Source organism: Triturus cristatus, chromosome 3_1 (assembly GCF_964204655.1).
Source record: "Triturus cristatus chromosome 3_1, aTriCri1.1, whole genome shotgun sequence".
NCBI classification, from domain to species: domain Eukaryota; kingdom Metazoa; phylum Chordata; class Amphibia; order Caudata; family Salamandridae; genus Triturus; species Triturus cristatus.
Window position 1 is genome coordinate 735901307 of NC_140583.1, and position 20957 is coordinate 735922263.

The following is a 20957-nucleotide window of genomic DNA, read 5'->3' on the forward strand; positions in this document are numbered from 1 at the left end:
ATATAAATATAAGTTGCCAGTGGGACAAGATAGGATAGTAAAGTTTAGCATGCCTGAACTCAGTATATAAAGATTAATCTTTTAGTAAAGATGATTTTTATAAACAACCGCAATGGACCGCACTCCGCTAGCCCCTCCTCCGGGTCGCCCCAAAGGAAGCTGGTACATGAAGTTCTTGAGTGGTTCACCCCAGTGGGTGCAAGTAAGTACTTGTTGAACTGATGATCTATAGACCCGATACATGTCCCGGGTTTTAAAATATCGCCCGAGACATGGCTCGGGTTTCGGGATAACTTCTCTCCTCAGTAGAGAAAATAGTTAGGGGTGGAAGAGAGGGCCGCCAAACAACCGTCAAAGGCCTCCGTGCCCGCACAGGCACGCAGGTGCGTCGTCCAGGAGCTCGTCAGCTCAAAGCTCGAGGGAACCATTTTTAGAAACAACCGCAATGGACCGCACTCCGCTAGCCCCTCCTCCGGGTCACCCCAAGGGAAGCTGGTACATGAAGTTCTTGAGTGGTTCACCCCAGTGGGTGCAAGTAAGTACTTGTTGAACTGATGATCTCTAGACCCGATACATGTCCCGGGTTTTAAAATATCGCCCGAGACATGGCTCGGGTTTCGTGATAACTTCCCTCCTCAGTAGAGAAAATAGGTAGGGGTGGAAGAGAGGTCCGCCAAACAACGGTCAAAGGCCTCAGTGCCCGCACAGGCACGCAGGTGCGTCGTCCAGGAGCTCGTCAGCTCAAAGCTCGAGGGAGCCATTTTTAGAAACAACCGCAATGGACCGCACTCCAGCTTCCCTTGGGGGCGACCCGGAGGAGGAGCTAGCGGAGTGCGGTCCATTGCGGTTGTTTATAAAAATGGCTCCCTCGAGCTTTGAGCTGACGAGCTCCTGGATGACGCACCTGCGTGCCTGTGTGGGCACTGAGGCCCTTGACGGTTGCTTGGCGGCCCTCTCTTCCACCCCTAACTATTTTCTCTACTGAGGAGGGAAGTTATCCCGAAACCCGAGCCATGTCTCGGGCAATATTTTAAAACCCGGGACATGTATCGGGTCTAGAGATCATCAGTTCAACAAGTACTTACTGGCACCCACTGGGGTGAACCACTCAAGAACTTCATGTACCAGCTTCCCTTGGGGCGACCCGGAGGAGGAGCTAGCGGATTGCGGTCCATTGCGGTTGTTTATAAAGATGATTTTTATATTCTGTGTTTGAAAATACCACTTTTAGAACGTAGGTATTTTCTTGCTTAGCCATTCTATGTGCCTCTACTGGTTTGTGTATTGACTGTCTGGCTTTGGAGTGACGGGGGCTGGGGAGGTGCATTCTCTCAGATGGCCACCAGTGAGGGGGGGTTGATGTGTGTCCTGCTTTTCCTGAATGAGTCAGGGCTGGGCTGAATAGACCTGGGCTGCATTCAGAGAAGTGGGAGGAGGTTTCACTAGTACCTGAATAGGCCCTGTCTGCATTTAGTGGTGGGAGGGGATTTCCCTTGCACCTGAATAGGCCCGGTCTGCCTTGGACAATGCTGTCTCCACCTCCTGCCGGGAAGCTGGGCCAGAGAGGACAGAACTGTTTTTAGCTGAGCACAGACACTCTGCCTCCAGAGAACAAAGGCTTTTGGTGTATAAATAATGGAGCCCAGACACCAGTATTTTAGATTACTGCTGAAATAAGGAACCTGCCAGGAAGAAGGGCTGGAAAAGCCCTCAGGAGGAACTCCCACTTTGCTGTGTGCTCTACCTGGTAGTCCTACTGTTTGCTGCTTCTGTGTTGGGCAGGGAAAGGACTGAATTGTACTTTCATCATCCTGCTTTTAGAGTTTTCTCCAAGGGCTTGAAGTAGAGCTTGCCTCCTGTTGGAAGTCTCAGGGATATACAAGACTTAAGAGGGCTTCCTTGGAACCAAGAAGACTGCCAAGAAGAAGAATTGGAGAAGCTGTGAGGAAGGGATTACCACATTGCTGTGTGCTTTTCTGTGTTGGCCTGCATTGGCTGCTTCTGTCTTGGGCAGTGAAAGGACTGAACTTTCTGCAACTTCCTTTTTCTGTCTTTCCCTTAGAGCTTGCCCTCTGTTCAAGAAGTCTCAGGAACAGCAGATACTTCAAGTTAATCTGTTACCAGCACTGGGGACTGTGTGTTTTGTGCTACAACAGAAGAAAAAGCAAACCAACGCTGTCACTGCCGACTCCATGTCCTGAAGGTACAGCAGAGGGCACTGCAACCCTGGTCTCACCGACGCTGACGCTGCCACCGAGCCGCTGTTTGCACCACGACCTGTGGGCACTGCACTCGGCAACGCCTCGCTTCATGCCGGCGCCCTGGTATGACCAACGACGTCGCTCCATGCCGACATAGACGCTGCTGCTTGTACCGTAGTTCGAGGCCACCACTCGTAAGTTGAAAGACTCACCATCCTCATCCCGCACCACAGCCGTGGCCATCCGGTGCCATTTACAGCGCTTCAGCAATCATGATGCCACTGCTTGCACCGTGACCTGCCAGCACCGCGACGAGCACCGCATCACTCCGCACCGCATCACTCCGCACCGCAGACCTGGTTTCACCGACCCCGCTGGCCGGCCGTCACCGAGCTGCTGCCTGCACCGCGACCTGAGGGCACTGCACGCTGCACCGCTGCTCTTGGCAATGCAGCCCCGATGCCCACCGACGCTCCTGACTTCAACCGCGAGGAGTTCGATCTGGAACGTGTGTGACTTCAAGGGCCCGATGACTCTTGCACCGAAGCAGGCCCTTCACGGCTCATTGAGAGGTCGTCTATGCCCTACAATTTCTAAAGGTACTGTTTTGCGGGTCTTCCCAACACCATAGCTGGCCTGCGACGCTGCGGTCAGCCAGAACTGTTTGGATTTGTTTGTTCACAACGCCATGATAGCCCCAGACGGAGCTATCGACTTCAAAGAACTGTATTTCAAGTCTATTTTTAATTATTGAAGATTTATGAGAAGTGTATGGTGGATTTTTTTAAATCGATTTTGGTCTTGTTTTCGATATATAAAAATATTAGATATTTTTCTAAACTGGTGTGGTGTCCTTTTGTAGTGCTTTCACTGTAATACTGTTAGTTATGTGCAAATGCTTTACACATTGCCTCTACGATAAGCCTGACTGCTCATGCCAGGCTACCAAGGGGTGAGCAGGGGTTATTTTAGGAGTGTAACTCCCTTATCCTGACTAGAAGGAAGGGTCCCTACTTGGACAAAGGTGCAAACCCTTGCCAACTAGAGACCCCCATTTCTAACAGCCATGTGCAGTAAGGGTTAGAAAACAAGTAATATATAAAAAAATGAATTAACTGAAAAAAGCGCAGTTAAGAACTAAGTTAGAGTTCTGACTTAAATGCAGAAAACCAATAAAATGTGCTAGTTATGGGACAGGGACGCACAGTGAATATAACTCACAAAACCCATTTGCACAATAATGCGCGAAATTCATTCACTTTGAAAATGGTACTGGAAAAAAGGTAGTCAAGCAAGAGTTAAAAATTGTGTTAGGACCTTTCTTGAACAGAGTGGTATCCTACTTGTTTATAAATAGAACAAGCATTGGCATAGCCAATAGGTCTCGCCTTTGGGACCATATAAGTGGTTAGCCATGCAGCCCACAAGCTGCGAGTTTACAAACATCAGAAAGAAGACCGAGCAACCAGTCACATTTTGTTTAACAGTGGTAGTTGTGCTGGACAATTTTTCGGTGTCCTCCATGTCCATCTTCATGGCGCTCTCCCCCATTGTCCTTCACTCTGTGGTTTCCTCTGAGACAGGGTGACTAATGCCGCTGTCTATGGCCTTCTTAATGCTCAAAAGCTGCTGTTGAGTACTATCCAACAAAAAAAGAAAGAAAAACACAGAAAGAAAACACCTTCCGGAAAATTGTGCGCACAAAAAAAAAACATAAAAAGCAAATCCCACTGCTCACAAATGTTGCCTGTTCGACCCACACACCCAACAAAACTAAGCAAATGCAGTGATGGTAAAGAACGACCGGCTCAAAGTTTGACTGGTTATGTCTATTACAACCAATTCCTCACAAACTACAATGAAACAGAAACGTAGTGTGTGTACCTCCCTTCCATGCCCCTACCTAAGCCCAACACAAGCCTGTTTTCAGGCACCCACCTTCAGGTTAGGCAAGCGTACTGACAGACCATGGGGTCATGGCCGCTGTACACCAAATCTACGCCCCTGAAACAGCAGCAGCCTCGGGGAAAGTATCTCAAACAAGGGGAGGAAGGGGAAGGAGCAGCTGTCTACGTCTGTATGAGGCTATATCTGGAAGGCGCACGCCACAGCAGCAGAAGAGCGCAGTCTGTCTATTCCAGGCGGGGGGATGCTGAACTTTCCCACCGGCGCACACACAACTTTCAGCAATAAGGGGAGCGTGTTTGTTTTGTAATGTGTATTGTGAATATAAATAGTAAAAAATCAGTATGGTTTTTGGTTTAGTTCAGGTGCGATATAAAAAGTTTCAACTTAGTTGTATATATATATAGCCATGACCTATTCTTGGTTGCTTAGTGTTGCTAAACATTAAATAGGCTGAAAAATAAAGTTAAAACAAACCCGACCGCGAAAGCGAGCATGTTTGTTTACTTTGGAACATGAGTCCAGACCTCCCTAGGCCAGGGGAGTTAAGGTAAATGGAAAAGGTGAGACATGCTGCCGTCTTTGGCCATTTGCGTGCTTTCATTACTGAAAGCTACACGCAAAGGCTAATAGAATATGTGGGAGTTAACAAACTCCCATGAAAAAGTTTAGGAACAGTGTGGAGTGCTCACAAGAAGCCTCCCATAGAGCAGCGCATGCGTGCTGTGCTAGGCTCGACCTGAAAAGGATCCTTACATTGTCGACTTGTACGTGGGAAGAAAAGAGAGACTATCCAGTTTGTTGTCATTGACATGATCCATGTCCAGTTTATTTTCCCCTAAGATGTTATTAACATATGAGCTTAAAAATCGCATATCCAGTGAGAATAATGGTGCATTCATTTGGTTCAGTACTGCAGGAGTCAATTCTATATTCCACTGTGATGTGCAGATACTGGATGTCCGAGTGAATAATATCCAACAGTCAAATGTAATGTTTTTCGCCTTGAGCATATTTAGATCATAACATATACCAATCGATATTCCCAGTGGGTCCACTAGCTCCTGCGGTTCATATCTGTTAATATAATTTCCGTTCAATCGTGTGTTTGTGATGCCCGATAAATTCAGAAAGGTTGGTCTATGAAATTCTTCCCAAGTGGGGCATATTTTGAGAACAAACTTATCACATTTTAAAATAGCACATCAAATCAATATGGAATTGCATTTCTGATACTTTAATACCATCATACACTAAGTGTCAATGTAATATTAAGCACTTTTACATTTTCCCAGATTGGCTCCTTCTTTCCTTGTCTCAAAGCTATTTTCATGTAAATGCCATATTGCTGTGTAGTATCAATCATTTACTTCAAATTATGGGAATATCGACACGTTTTGGGCGTATGATACATATATGGTTAAAAAAATGTGGATTAAGGCTGAACATCACAGTAAGTGAAACTAACATAGCATATGATTGTCACCCGAACCAAATAAGCGCAGATCCGGGAGAGCTACCCCTTTAGTCACTTTTTGACTAACTTTTTCGATCCTTTTTGATCTTGTCAATCGACTCCGGTGCCGGTAGGATGCCTGGTTTTAAAGCCTGTGCTGACTGTAGCCGCCTGATGTCGGTTACGGACCATCACCGCCGGTGCCTTTACTGCTTGGGCCTCGACCACGACGCGGAGTCGTGTTCCGACTGCAAGGCCCTGACCTCGAAGGCTAGACGGGAGCGGTCCCGTAAGCTTCTCGAGATTCGCCACTCGGCTCCGCGCGCCGCTCGATCCTGGTCCAGGAGGAGGTCCAAGGATCGGTCGCAGAGCCGCAGCCGACGTCACCATCGGTCGTCGGGATCCAAGTCTTCGGGTAAGTCGAAGCATTCCAAGAAGTCCAAGAGGCGACACCGCTCTTCGGACTCCCCTCGCCGGTCGCGCTTCTCGGCCGAGGGTCAGGGTGGTTCCACCCCCGCGGCTCCGGCCGAGCCGCAGGTGCCGCGCAAGTCCCCATACCCGCCGGTCCCTGGGACTGACGCGACGCCGGCAGAGGTCAGTGCCTTCCTCTCGGCCATGAGGAGCCTGGCCCCGCCGTCGACGCCCGCTGGCGCGCCTTCGGGCCCCGCGGACCCGACAGGGCTGCCTTGCCTGCCGGTGGCTCCGGCCCCGGCGCCGTCGACGGCTCCGGCCTCGACGCCGCAAGCGCCCGAGGGACCCGTTCCCGAGTCCCTGCCGACGCCGGTCGACCTCGTCACGCCTCCTCCGCCGGCGTCGACACCGATACCACCCCCGACGCCGACTCCGCTCGACGTCGAGCTCCAGTTCAGTCCCACTCCGGACCCGGCGCCGCTACGGCGTCGATGGACGCCGCGTTCGGCGCCACTAGAGACACATTATGTCTACCGTCCGGCTCCGTACCTTCCTCCTGTATACCAGGAATCGGATGATGGGGACAACTGGGAGTGATCCGAGGATCCTATGGCCGCTCAGGCTCAAATGTCACAGGACTGGGCAGATGAACTGGGGGAGGCCAGTGGCCTGGATACCTCTCCGGACACTGGATTCGTCTCTCCTCCGACTGTGGCTTCGGAGGAGGGCGCTGCTTTCTCTGTGGTGCTGTGCAAGGCGGCCGCAGCCCTTGGGCTCGAGCTGCCTGCTGTGGCTGTGAGGACTAACGTCCTCACTGAGGTGCTTCAGTCTGCAGCAAGCTCCACTGAGCCTCTGCTGCAATTCAATGAGGCCCTCATTGACGTTCTGCAGGGCACCTGATCCAAGCCCTCCACAGTCCCTCCTGTGGACAGGAACGTCGCCAGGCGCCACCGCCCTGCTCCGGGCGACCCCAGTTTTCTGTCCCAACACCCTACCCCCGAGAGCCTGGTTATCCAGGCCTCTACCTCCCAATCCTCTTTCCCGACCGCCCCGCCGGACCGGGATTCCAAGAGACTGGAACAGTTCGGCAAGAAGCTGTTCTCCTCCCTTAGTTTGGGCCTGCGGTCTTTGAACACCGCTTGTCTCTTGGACCGTTATTCCCACTCTCTGTGGGATGCGGTGGAGGACGCGCTGCCCCTGTGTCCGGAGGAGGTCCGGACACGACTTACCCAGGCTCTGGCCGATGGGAGGGATGCAGCGCGACATGCTATCCGATGTGGGCTTGACACCACGGACTCGCTGGGTAGGGCCATTTCTACCACAGTGGCTCTTGGACGTCACGCCTGGCTGCGGTCCACGTCATTTTCGGGCGATGTCCAGAGCACTCTCATGGACATGCCCTTTGATGGCACTCGCCTTTTTGGCGAGAAAGCGGACAGTGCGCTGAATCGCTTTAAGGACTCCCGGGCTACGGCCAAGTCCTTGTGCCTCTCGGCCCCGCGGTCGCAAACTTCCACCTTTCGCCCCTTTCGTGGCCAAGGAAGGGGTGCCTCCTCACGTGCGCCTAGCCACCAGCCGCAGAACCAACCTGCGCGCTGTCGCGGACGTGGTTTCCGCCGAGGCGGTTCTGGAGGACGACTAGGTCAGCCCACATTCGCCCCGGCAGCATCCGCCTCAAAGCCTTCCTAGTCCGAGCTTTCAGGCCCATTCCTCGCCAGTGGGAGGCAGAGTTCGCCATCACCTGCTCCACTGGCGGTCCATCACATCGGACAGGTGGGTGCTGCAAATCGTCCGAAGGGGCTACTCCCTCCCCTTCGAGACGACCCCTCCAGCCATGCCACCGCAGCACCACCGTATCTCGGGGGATCATTTGAATCTTCTCCACGAGGAAGTTTCGTCCCTCTTGGCCAAGGGGGCCGTCGAGCGCGTTCCGAGCCCAGAAGTAGGTCGTGGTTGTTATTCCCACTACTTTCTGGTTCCCAAGAAGGGCAAAGGGGGCCTACGCCCTAACTTGGACCTCCGGAACGTCAATGCCTTCCTCCGGAAGGAAAGGTTCAAGGTGTTAACCTTGGCTCAGGTTCTAGCTGCCCTAGACCCTGGAGACTGGATGGTAGCGTTGGACTTGCAGGACGCATATTTCCACATCCCCGTCCTGCCGGCCCACCGGCGTTACCTGCGGTTCACGGTGGGCCAAGAGCACTTTCAGTTTACCGTGCTCCCCTTCGGCCTCACCAGTGCCCCTCGGGTGTTCACGAAAGTGATGGCGGTGGTCGCAGCTCATCTGCGCAGATCAGGGGTTCCAGTCTTCCCCTATCTCGATGACTGGTTGTTGAAGGCGGGCTCGCCCCAGACAGTCGTCTCCCACCTCCAGACTACGGCGGATCTCCTGCATTTGCTGGGATTTTCCATCAACGTGCCGAAGTCACACTTGCGTCCCTCTCAGGAGCTCCTCTTCATCGGAGCGGTTCTCGATTCGGCGCAGTTCCGGGTCTATCCGCCGGAACAGCGGGTCCGGGATATACAGGCCCTGATTCCCATCTTTCGGCCTCTATCCTGGGTTTCGGTCAGGCTAGTGTTGCGGCTTCTGGGGCTGAGGGCCTCCTGCATCCTACTAGTGCATCACGCCAGGCGGCGCATGCGGGCTCTGCAGTGGGACCTGAAGTTTCAGTGGGCCCAGCATCACGGCAACCTGTCCGACCATGTCTTGATCTCGGAGGGCACTGCACAGCAGTTGCAGTGGTGGCTCACGGACCGCGATTGGGTCAAGGGCAAGAGCCTCTCCCTTCCCCAACCGGAGCATGTCGTAGTGATGGATGCGTCCCTCCTGGGATGGGGGGGGCCATATGGGAGAGGCGGAGATCAGGGGCCTCTGGTCTCCGGCGGAGTCTCGTCTCCACATCAACCTGTTGGAGTTGAGAGCGATCCGACTTGCACTGAAAGCCTTCCTTCCCTCTGTCAGGGGAAGTGTCGTGCAGGTGTTCACGGACAACACCACCGCCATGTGGTATTGCAACAAACAGGGCGGGGTGGGGTCGTGGACCCTTTGTCAGCCGCCGGTGCATGATGGATCACGAATGGCGTCTGAACTCCGAAGTGGCGCAAGGTCTCTTTCAGCAGTGGGGAGAGCCTTGGTTAGATCTATTCGCCACCGAAGAGAACGCGCAATGTCAGCAGTTCTGCGCGTTGGAATTTCCAAGGCGGCACTCGCTCGGCGACGCTTTTCGTCACGAGTGGAGTTGCGGTCTGTTGTACGCCTTTCCGCCTATACCACTTCTGCCCAGAGTGCTGAAGAAGATCAGGCGTGACCGGGCCCAAGTCATCTTGGTGGCTCCGGATTGGGCACGAAGGTACTGGTATCCCGAGCTACTCAGTATGCTGACCGATCCTCCGATACGTCTGCCCCTTCGGGAGGATCTTCTGTCGCAGCAGCAGGGGACGGTCCTCCACCCGAACCTGTCCAGCCTCCACCTCCATGCGTGGAGATTGAGCGGCGGCAGTTGATGCCATTTGACTTGCCTCCTGAAGTCTGTGATATCATTCTGGCAGCCAGGCGTCCCTCCACAAAGACGGTATACGCCTGCCGGTGGAACAAATTTGTGGCATGGTGCACAGCAAAGGCTGTGGATCCCCTTTCCGCCCCTCTTTCTGAGGTTCTCCTCTTTCTTCTTTCTTTGGCCCGGCAGGGCTCTGCCCTGGGCACTCTGAAAGGTTATCTTGCTGCCATCTCTGCCTTCTTGCGGCTTCCTGATCAGCCTTCTCTTTTCAAGTCCCCTGTAGTTACACGCTTTCTAAAAGGCATTACTCACACGTTCCCTCCTGTTCCTTTTGTAATGCCTCAGTGGGACTTGAATCTTGTCTTGACATTCCTAATGTGCGCTCCCTTTGAGCCTCTTCACAATTGTCCTCTTCGTCTTCTGACTCTTAAGACTGCTTTTCTGGTAGCCATCACCTCGGCTAGACGGGTGAGTGAGCTCCAGGCTTTATCTTCAAAGCCTCCTTTTCTGTCTGTTCATCCGGACAAGGTTGTCCTTCGGCCTCGTCCCTCCTTTCTTCCGAAAGTGGTGACTCCATTTCATCTTGGGCAGTCTGTCACCTTGCCCACCTTCTTTCCGCCTCCGCATCCTTCCAAAGAGGAAGAGAGACTCCACCGTCTGGACCCAAAACGTGCGCTCTCCTTTTATTTGGACCGCACAAAGCAGTTCCGGGTGGACGACCAACTTTTCGTTGGATACGTGGGTGCTAAGAAGGGGAAAGCTGTGCACAAACGGACCATCTCTCGGTGGGTCGTTTTGTGCATCAAAATTTGTTACTCCTTGGCAAAAAAGGACCCTCCTGTTGGGCTGCGCGCCCATTCTACTCGGGCCACAGCGGCTACTACTGCTTTGGGACGGGGTGTCCCTTTGCAGGACATCTGTCAGGCGGCAATGTGGGCTTCGCTACACACGTTTGCCAGGCATTATTGCCTTGACTGCCAAGTCCGGAGGGATGGCTTCTTTGGCCGTTCTGTCCTCCAGGACTTTCTGGTGTGATCTTGGTTCGCAGACCCACCACCGGGGATGGTATTGCTTGGGTATCTATTCTAAGGTGAGGAATCTAACTAACGTGTTTCTTTCAGATGAACAAGTTACTTACCTTCGGTAACGATGTATCTGTAAGAAACATTAGTTAGTTAGATTCCTCACCGACCCACCCATCCTCCCCGTTCTGCGAACTGACATCTAGGGTTAAGGTTATCCTTTTCAGGCCCCTAGATTTTATTTTTGGCACCAGTGTCGGTCTTTGCATGGCTCTGCGTTCCTGGCGCGGAAAGCTATGTACAAGAACTGACGTCAGCGCGCGAGGGCGGCGTCTAAGTACTCCGTCATTCCGGCGCACGACGCCGACGACGGACGCGGAGCCGCAGACGACGCCTAGCGACGCGCAAGGGGTATTGCTGACGAAAAATCTTCCGGATCCAGTCTGACGCCTGGGGATATTCTAAGGTGAGGAATCTAACTAACTAATGTTTCTTACAGATACATCGTTACCGAAGGTAAGTAACTTGTTCTACAAAACGTCTCTGGGCCCAATTTGTAGATGCTGGAATAATGCACCGCATGTTACTTTAGAATAGTTTCAATGCTCAAATATATCGTTACAGGAACGGAACTGGTTTCTTCCTTCACAGACAATAGGCATTGAAATGACCTCCCATTGTTAGTGGCAGTTAAGCCCTGAAAAATGCTGGAGAACTGATGTTCATTGGACTGCTCTTGAAAGAGCGATCCTTATTTAGTTTGTTTTGCTTTAAATGAGGAAGTAGATGGATCTCCCTGTTTTTTCATGATAACCAGTCTCCCAACATCAGTCATCTGATCTTTCTGTAGTTGACTCGAGTTCAGTTCATTGAGCCTTTTAGGTTTAACATGTTGCCTTTGCTGTTAATTCATGTAGAACAGTTCTTGAGTATGCTTATTTGAATAATGAATGCTGCTGTACTTAACAGGGTTGTGTTTTGCAGAAAAATATTACCTATCATTTCTGCGTTTCAGATGTAAAACATACTGGAAAGCAATACTGCTGCTGAAATTCAAACTGAATTCTGGATTTAATAAGACTTTTTCTTTTCTCAGGGACACTATGGACAGTGTAAAACAAAGTGCTGCCCTCTGCTTATTGCGATTGTACAGAACGTCTTCAGACCTTGTGCCAATGGGGGATTGGACATCGCGTGTGGTTCATCTTCTTAACGATCAGCACCTGGTGATTCATTTTCCAGCTTCTTAGCTGTTATTTGTTCTACCCTTCACATCTTGGTACATTATTGGACTAATCATTTACTTTATTTAAAGCATTCTAGTTTTGCTGGGGCAACCAAAGTTTTTCTTAATTTTGAAGATCGTTTCATAACAACCTGTGGTAAATGAAAATAGAAACTTGTCTTGATAATATTCTCTATGGTTGCATTGCTGAGAGGGAAAGTAAACCAGCTCACTCCTCCTGTTTTGCAGCCAGTGAGAAATAGCTGGAGCATATCCTGTATTACCTATTCTTGGAAATTAAGATGTTTCTGTAAAATCACAAATTGTGGTAGTTTTCCAGTGATAGAACCTGAAAGTAGCTTTCACAGATGGCAGTGTAGTGCAATTTTCATAAACTATTAAAATTTGAGCCAGTTCTTCACAATGTATTCATTCCAGCATTACAAGTTCAGTTACTATTGAGCGCTAATTATCTGTATCTGCCTGATAATGTAATGCATATGTTCATTCTGTTGAATCGTAGAGGTTGTCATGGTGAGCACATGGGTTCGATTGGCCATACATCTCACAGCACAGAGAAGGGGCGTTATAAATTATTTTATTGTAATAAGGTTGTGTCCATGGCTCATCCTACTCCTTCTTTTTGAATGACTGAGTCACCACTTGAGCAGTTGCCAAGCAAAATGCATGAGTTGCCATGTTTTAAATTCTTTCTCCCTATATCTGCAGACAGCAGGCTTTCCCTCACATTTTTCTTCAGGTTGTAAGCTGTTTGGGGGTGTGCGGTGTACTACTGTTCTACATTGTTTTTATGTATAGCGGCTTTGGCTTTGTCTCTTTGCTGGTTCTTATAAGGGGCACAAGGGAGTGGTTTCAACTCCAATTCCAGGAGTCCTACATTTTGCTAATGTGAGCTTGAATTGCATGTATTGACTCTGGCTTCTGTTGACTTCCAGGGTGTGGTCACAGCTGCAACTAGTCTCATCACCACTTTGGCGCAGAAGAACCCAGAAGAGTTCAAAACATCTGTGTCTTTGGCTGTTTCCCGACTAAGCAGAGTAAGGGAACATTTTGTGATTTTCTTGAGAATGGAAGCCTTTGCACATATATAATGTGGGTTTTGCATTCCATCCACACGTTTTCAGATGCCCCCTTGTGTATTCTCTACATGACAAACCAAAATATATATCCTTTTGGCATTTATATATTGTTTTTGAATTGATATTGGTGTCTTCTGCAAAATCACTGTTTTTAATTGAGCACCTTTGTATGGCTGTAAATGAAGGGATTCTTCCTTACTGCCATGACTTAATTGTATGTAGTGGGGTGGTCTGTTTTCAAGGGACGTAACAGTTGTCGGTTGTCCTGCTAGTCGGCAATTTTCTTTGAAAAATAAAATATTTTTATTGATATTTTTGAGAAGGCATAACAATACAATATAGACGAGGGAGTTCGCACAGATACTATCACACAGAGCAATACAAGAAAAATACAGTTATAGAGTAATATACACATGTTCCCCCATAGCCTGCTATTGTTGTTCTAGTACTGGTAGGGAAGTGCCTGACTCATTGCACATTTCTAATCCATAATAGCGCAGCGAGGGGCTCCAGATCTTAGTAAATTTCTTTGGGCACCCTCTTGCTTTGTAGGTCACCTTTTCCGCCTCCATATAGAGGTCCATCATGGTTTTCCATTAATTTATCGTTGGAGTGGAGGGGGGCCCCAGTGCTTTGCTCTATCCCTTTTGGCCACTACTATTCCTAAATTACATGGTGAGAGTATGTCTGGGCACATATATGTCTGAGGGTATGCCCAGTAGGGCGTATTTGGCCTCCCTAGGCAGCTGCGACCCAATTAGTCCGCTAAGTTCCTCAAAGATCTGGGCCAGATATGTTTGTATGAGTGGGCACTCCCAGAGGGTATGGATATATGTCCCTGCCACATCGCAAACAGTCTAGAGTTTCTGCTTGTCCCATTCTATGGAGATGGTATCTATTAAGGTATGTCCAATGTAGAATTTTAAATGGTATCAGTCGTAATCTTAGTCTAATTGCGACCTCCCTGGTTTGCATTAAGGCAGCCTCCCAGTCCACGTCATCCAGTTCCCCTAGGGTGGTCTTCCATTGTGTCCTGAGTCCTTTTAAATTGTCTGGGATATTATTCATCAGGGTCTTGTATGTCCACGAGATAGCTTTCTCCGGTATTTGTCTCATAAGACGTCTTCCCTCTAGCGGTGCATATTCAGGTATATTATAGTGTGAACCTGCTCTGCCGTCCATGTCTGTTGTAGTTGCAAGTACTGATATCTTTGGTTGTCACTTGACAGGTATTCCTGTTGTATGGTGTTAAAGGTAATCAGGGACACTTTCTCAAGGAGGTCTCCCAATTTGGATATTCTCATTATATCCCATGACTCAAAGCCTTTCAGATACTCCAGTTCAGGTAGGTGAACGCCTTCCCATAGCGATGTTTCCATTGTACGCTTTTTGTCCCATTTCATTTGCCTCTCAGCTGCTTTCCATGCCTCTATCGACCTCTGGGTCGCAGGCAATAGTTGTCGGAGTCCCTTGCCCCCATATATATATATCCATGTGCTATCTAATTAAGTACCCACTCATTTCCTTATCTACACAAGTGCTGTGAGGCCAAAATATAGATGTATTGACCATGGTCTTCTGTTACTTCAGATATAGGCTCCATCATTTCACAAGTATTATTCCACATTTTACAACTAATAGTTCAATTGTGCTTGTAAAGTGCCTAAAACAAACTCACAAACTCCATCTCTAAAACTTTGAATGTAATGCAGCCCTACAAATTAACAAATATGAAATATATATATGAGAGATTAAACATCTTCACCTTTCTTTCTCAGTCGTGGCACCCAGGCGACCACTCACAACTGTATGTGTCCATAGGTAGTATCACATTAAAACAAAGGTACTTCTACCCTCTCCGATCATAAAGACAGAAGGTAGTCTCTTGATATGGTGACACTTTCTGGACTTGCTTTCTGTCTTATAGACGTAATGCTGGTTTTCTCATATTACTCAGGTTTCCAAGCACAAATGCAGCAGGCCACGTTACTCCAGTATTCTGTTTCGTCGTTTTTAAAAAGAATATATATTCTCCTCACTGAGCTCAATTTCCAACTTCCTTCCGTCTGTTTAGCTTTATGGTAGCCTTAGGTCTGGGTGAAACTATCTTGTTAAACTTAGTTTGTCAGTGGTACGAGCCCTGACCTGTGGAGACAGAGTTGTCATAGAACCCATCTTTCTACGTGTCACAGTGAACCAACCCGCTTGTCCTCTCGTGCCCATGTGTATTTAATCAAACTGGAGAAGATCTGCCCAAGTCGATGGGTTTTCAGCCCGAGTTGACACTACTTTTGTCCAAGTAGTTCAGATGTAAATTAGAAGCAGGAAGATGTGGGTCCCTGTATTGCTAAAAGTGGGTGTAAGGGTCACCATTTTCTGCCAAATCAGGAGTGCTCAATAGAGCCACGTTTTTTAGGTGACCCTCGTCTTTGAGAGTGGCTGTCCTTCTGCTCACAAAGATGAGATGACAATTGGTCTTTTGATATTTACCTCCGATTACCCTCTGTTGTGGTAAAGAATAGTCTTTGTTTGTAGCACTGTTAGTTACTTTTAAAAGGTGGATTATGGGAATTAAAAATTAGCTTTAAAAAAGCAGGCTCAGGAGATTGAAGAGTGGAAGTTAAATGAAGAAAGGAGAAGTGAGGATGGTGATTGTTAGCGGTAGCCTGTAAAATGTATAGCTATGCTACTACAGGGTGTTGCTTGTAGAAGAGGCTCTTGAGGTTTCTTTTCAAATGACAGAGGGAGGTAGGTTGCCTGATAGGGGTAGAAGACCACATCAATGCTCGTTTAACAGCATCCTCCCCTCCACCCCCACCCCCCAAAAAAAAATTAAAGTCAGTATTGAAAGCGAGATGCCTTACTGTTGGAAAAGGATCCTTGTGGCGTTCAGTGGAGTTGAGCTGAAATATAAGGTGCAGATTGGTTCTTGCCGCCATTGTAAAAGGATTAATCCACGCTTTGTTGAAAATGAGATGTATTTATTGTAAGATACATCCTGCACCTCCGCCTCCTTCCTTCAGCTCCCCAGTCTCTCTTAACCCTTCTCAATTTCAAGCATCAAAATTTCTTCCATCTAATACAACCATGTGAGCTTCTAAGAATAAGGAACCCTAGTAAATGAGAGTTCTAAAACACTGAAGGAAGTATAATACACACCTCCCTGCTAATGACAACAAATATAATAAAGCTTATAAGTTACTGTATCTAACCTGAAGGTAATCATACAACAGAACATGCATGATGGAACAAGCTTGATAATGTTCAAATTATAAGCATTACATAGATAACAATCCAAAGTCAATGTATATACAAATAAGATTTTTAAATGTACACTGATACATTGTTCTATGTACTATTTATACATCCTTGTAACTGTTGAACTCTTAAACGTCGTCTCTCAAATATCTGGGAGTGGTATGACAGATTTCGCTTCTCCTAACACACACACACCACCTAACCCAGTATGCATTTTTTCATTTGGACATTCGACTTTACCACTTAAAATACTTGTCATGTCTGTTAATTTAGCTACCCTAGTGAATTTTCATACTCTATGATCTTCAGATCATCACTTTCATGGGAGTTAAGAACTTAAAGCTTAGGGTAGTTGACTCTTTGCAAGGGTATCTTGTTCTCACCATGTCTCTAACTTGTACGTCTGTCTTCTTGACAGCTTTCCGCATTTCCAGTCTCTTTATTTGCAAGCATCCTTCTCAATTCAACCTCTTTCTTTTCCCATGGTTCTACCGTACATTCAAGAGGGACAAACTGAAAGGTGCATGCCTTCCTTTTTCGAAACGACTCAAAAGTTGTTTTTTTCCTGTCATTGTGTGTTGGGTAACTATAATTCTTAACCTTATTAAAGATATCTTTCCTCCAGCACAACTGATTAGCCATAGCCCTGTGAATAATTTTTTTCAAGACATAGTTGAACCTTACCACCATTCCGTTGTCCTCTGGGTGGTACAAGGCTGTTCTCTTGGGAATGATGCCTCTATCATCAAGAAACCTTTCCATATTCTAAGACACAAATTGGACTCAACTGTCTGACAACAGAGTGGAGGAAAAGCCTTCTTGCGCAAAGATGCATTCAAGAAACCCCATTACATCTCTTCTATTAATAGTTAGTTAATTCCACCTCAGGCCAACTTGAATACATGCAAAAAGAACTATTGATGGACAGAATGCAGAACAGTGTCATACATTCACCCCCATACAGAGATCTGGGCCTAAATCCATCGTTTTTTTGCTCACCATGCCATTCCAGTTTGGACCCAGCCATATGCAAATCAGTCTTGACTCTGTGCCCCATGGGAACAGTCCAGCCCGAACTGCCAGGCCAGGTCCTCCCTGGGCTGTAAACAAGCATCCTAGGACCGGTTTCGGGGTTTCACCCCTCTTCAGCCAGGATAGCTTGATTCCAGTGGCATACATGTCAATAAATACGATGACCTATTTATCACTACTGGACAGCCTGATGTGGCCCAAAATAGGAATGGCATACTCCGCCCATGGTTCTTTGGGCAGTTTTCTCAGGACCATGGGTTGCAGCCTTGATTTCAATGTTTTGTCACACTTCACACGTTCATTGCACTTCCTTTAAAGTCCTTTCGGTTTGGATGTACATCCCCTGCCACCAATACATTGGTCTTAATCTTTATTTGGTTTTTGAGATACCCAGATGACTGTCATCTTGCAAATTCTATAAGATTTTCTCTCACACTACTAGGAGGAATCAGTCTAGTTCCTCATAGTAACAGCCCATCCTGATATGCATTTTAAGACCCCACTGACCAAAATGGTTTCAAATCTCATTTGATTTTGAGTATCCCTTACAATCTTCTTTGATTTCCTTGATCACTGTTTGCAATTTTGTTTCGTTACCTAGTTCCACAATCCACTCATCAATCCTCGTCGATTACACTGTCCCTGATCAGGAATACTACATAGTCCTCATCCTTGCTAATATCACCCTCGCCTTCTAACTCATCTGCCATGTTCTTCTCTACCAGACATGAACAACAATCCGCTAGATTATTGTTCATACCTGATACATAATCACGCTGAACTAAAACTCCTGTAATGATACCACTCACTTTCTTTTCCGAGATGTAAAGTTATTATTTCCCTTCCTCTCCAAGATCTATCTGAGTGGTTTATAGTCTGTTTTTGACTAAAAAAGCACATCTCCAAACACACTTCGTCAACTTACGTACTGCTCAAAAGACTACTTTGGTTTCTTTCTCAACCACAGAGTAGTTGATCTCTGCCCTCTTTAGACTTGGAGAAATAAATAAAATGGTATGTTGCGCAGCATCTTGTTCCTGTAGCAGCATTGCCCCTAGGCCTACTGAACTTGCGTCCGACATGATTATGGTATCTTGACATATCTCAAAACTCTTCAATGACGCAGACTCCGATTAGCATGTTTCACCAAGTTGAACTCTTTCCTACAATTAGAGTTACACATAAACGACATACCCTTTTCCAATAATCTTCTCGTGTTTTGCATCTTCTCTGCAAATGACAAAATGAATTTATTGTAGTATTCCGACATATCTAAAAATTGGACTACTTTCTCCTTGCATGCTGTTGTGGCCACGCTGTTTCTGGTATTAGTCAACTCCTTCCTTGGTTCAATACCTGAGGGTGTAATTTTATGACCGAAGTGATCGATTTCAGTGAGATTTGAAGTACTGGGTTTTTCAGAACCAACCCAGCGGTGCCAGGGGACACACCCGAAGACTTCGAGTTCTTCCTGTTTCAGACCACAGAAACACAGAGTCTTCTAGATGAAGTCAAAGATCGTATTTATTGGCTGCAGACCAATCACAGGTATCCGAGAAGTACAGCACGGTGTATGTTCTCAGGAGACTGCTCCCAACCAAAAACCAGTCTTTTCTTATATACAGAATATTACGCTCTGGGCAACACCGCCCCTATTTTACAAGTGGTCGTTCACATATTTTCGCTTCAAAGAAAGAGCACAGTCATGATGATAATCCCACATTTCAGCTCGGTCAGCGCATAATTATTTACCCAGCGAGGCTCAGAACCCTCATCAGATATCAGCAGACCCCAATAAAACGGACACCTCCTCCTCGTAAAACGAGCCATAAAGTAGGAAACAGAGTCAGGTGTAAAAGAGATTAGTCAAAGTCGTGTGGGATGCACGACTTTATGATGTGTTGGGCCCTGATGCTAATCCCATAAGGCCGCAGTAAAAGGAACCAGCCGGGCAGGACTGACCTCGGGCAGCGGAGTCAGTTTGCATAGGTCACAAAGAAGTCAAAGAAAGATTGCGTGTCCTTTAGGCCTAGGCATGGCCTCAATGCGCAGCCTATGTGAGGGCAACCACAAAATGGTTACCCTTTTAAAATGGAACCCGAGGGTTCGACATGTAGTATCGTATACACGGTGAATTCATCGGTGAAACATGACGAAAACACTCATACATACCGCATTAGTCATTTGCGGTTCGCTGATACCAAAATCGGCAGGGTAGGACCATGCTACCAACATGGTTCCAAAATTTACAGTACCACAGATTGAAGTTACACTTTCTTGCTTTTAATGTTAAACCATTCTCATTCAACTGTCCTAAGACTTCCCTCAACCGTTTATTGCGCTCTTCTACACTACTTCCAAAATTGAACAGGTCGTCTTGATAGATTTTTACACCACCTACCCCCTCAAAATACTCCATCATTCTCTGAAAGACTGCTGCAGCAAAAATTCGCTCAAACCGCATCCTGAGAAATTTAAAAGTTCCAAAAGGCGTTATGAAGGCAGTCAAGTCTTGTGTGTCTTGGTTTAATTTCACCTGGTGATATGCAGAGGTGAGGTCAATAGATGAGTAGCATTTTGCCCCTTCTAGTAATGACAACATTTCGTAAGTATTGGCCAAGGTCCATGGTCGCTTACAACACACTTGTTGAACTCCCTTAAGTCAACACACAATCTGGCTTCTCCATTCCCACATGTGCTATGACCACAGGTGCAAGCCGTTCTGTGGCTTCAACTTCTTCTATAATCACATTCTCCTGTCATTTTTCAAGTTCTTCTTTTAATCTTTTCTTTCACTTTGATGAGAACACCGCTAATGTTGCTTATTTTTAATTTAGGGGCATACCCTTTTAGACAGCCCAATTTCTCTCCGAACTCTTCTGGGAACAACTGTTCATTATCCGGTCTAACCATGTTTACTTGACACAATCATTCCAATTGTTTTCTGTTAGCACCCATTATAATTTTCTTAACTTCTCTTAGTCTCCCCGCGGCCCATTCATTCAAGTAAATCATCAAATTCTTTTGGAGAAACCAACTGATAACGGAATTATCCCTCACTGAATTATATCTTTTTCCTATTCCTATTGATGCAACCTATAAAGTATCCTCGTAACTTATGTAAATGTACAGGAATTTATATAGCGCAAATCACCAAGCGGTCTCTAAGCGCTTGCTTAGGGAACCCGTCCTGGTATTCCCCTGTGAGATAACCCGGCAGGGCATCCGCAAGGTGAAAGCCAGGCATCCCGCCGCGAGGGGCCGTTGTGGAGATTAAGCAAGCTATTGCCCAGAGTCGCAGAGTGTGAACCCATGAGTTGAGTAGGCACCAGAGCGAGAATTGTCGAGGCCATGGACATTTTGGACTCAAGACCCAGCCGAGCCGGGAATTGAACCCTGGTCCCGGGCTGACCTCTGCTTCCAGGTCTGCCTCCTCTAACCAGTGAGCCACACTTCTCCACAAAACTTAATCTGTTCCCTTCTGTATCCCTTTGAGCGGATGTCAGGCTTATGAAGGACACCCTTGCCTTTCAACCTATTCAGATATACATACTGGGGGAAGGGCGTAATTAGAGCACCAGAATCAAATAACATGCATACTGGCACATTCTATATTTGTACAGTTTCGAATGGCCCACCATCACCCACCTCCATGACTTGTAACACTACTCTTTCTTCATCACTTACTTCCTGTCTCTTGATTTAGTTTTTTATTGCCACTCTTGCAATACTTGGGCACATGGCCCTTGCGCTTACACTACTTACATTTGGCCTTTCACCTAATGCACTCCTTGTAACTAGCTACATGTCCATATTCCGCACATCTATAACATTTGCCTTGGAATGTCTTTTT

General features: G+C 47.4%; 1 protein-coding gene across 4 annotated transcripts in view; it reads left to right on the top strand.

Annotated features, from left to right (window-relative positions):
• Window positions 1–20957, top strand: part of AP2A2 (adaptor related protein complex 2 subunit alpha 2) — a 495736-nt gene that overhangs the window by 350706 nt on the left and 124073 nt on the right. For all 4 annotated transcript variants that reach the window (XM_085644892.1, XM_085644893.1, XM_085644894.1 and 1 more), the window contains exons 5-6: window positions 11586–11715; window positions 12671–12772. In XM_085644892.1, the coding sequence (XP_085501018.1) occupies window positions 11586–11715; window positions 12671–12772 (232 nt within the window). The remainder of the gene's footprint in view (window positions 1–11585; window positions 11716–12670; window positions 12773–20957) is intronic.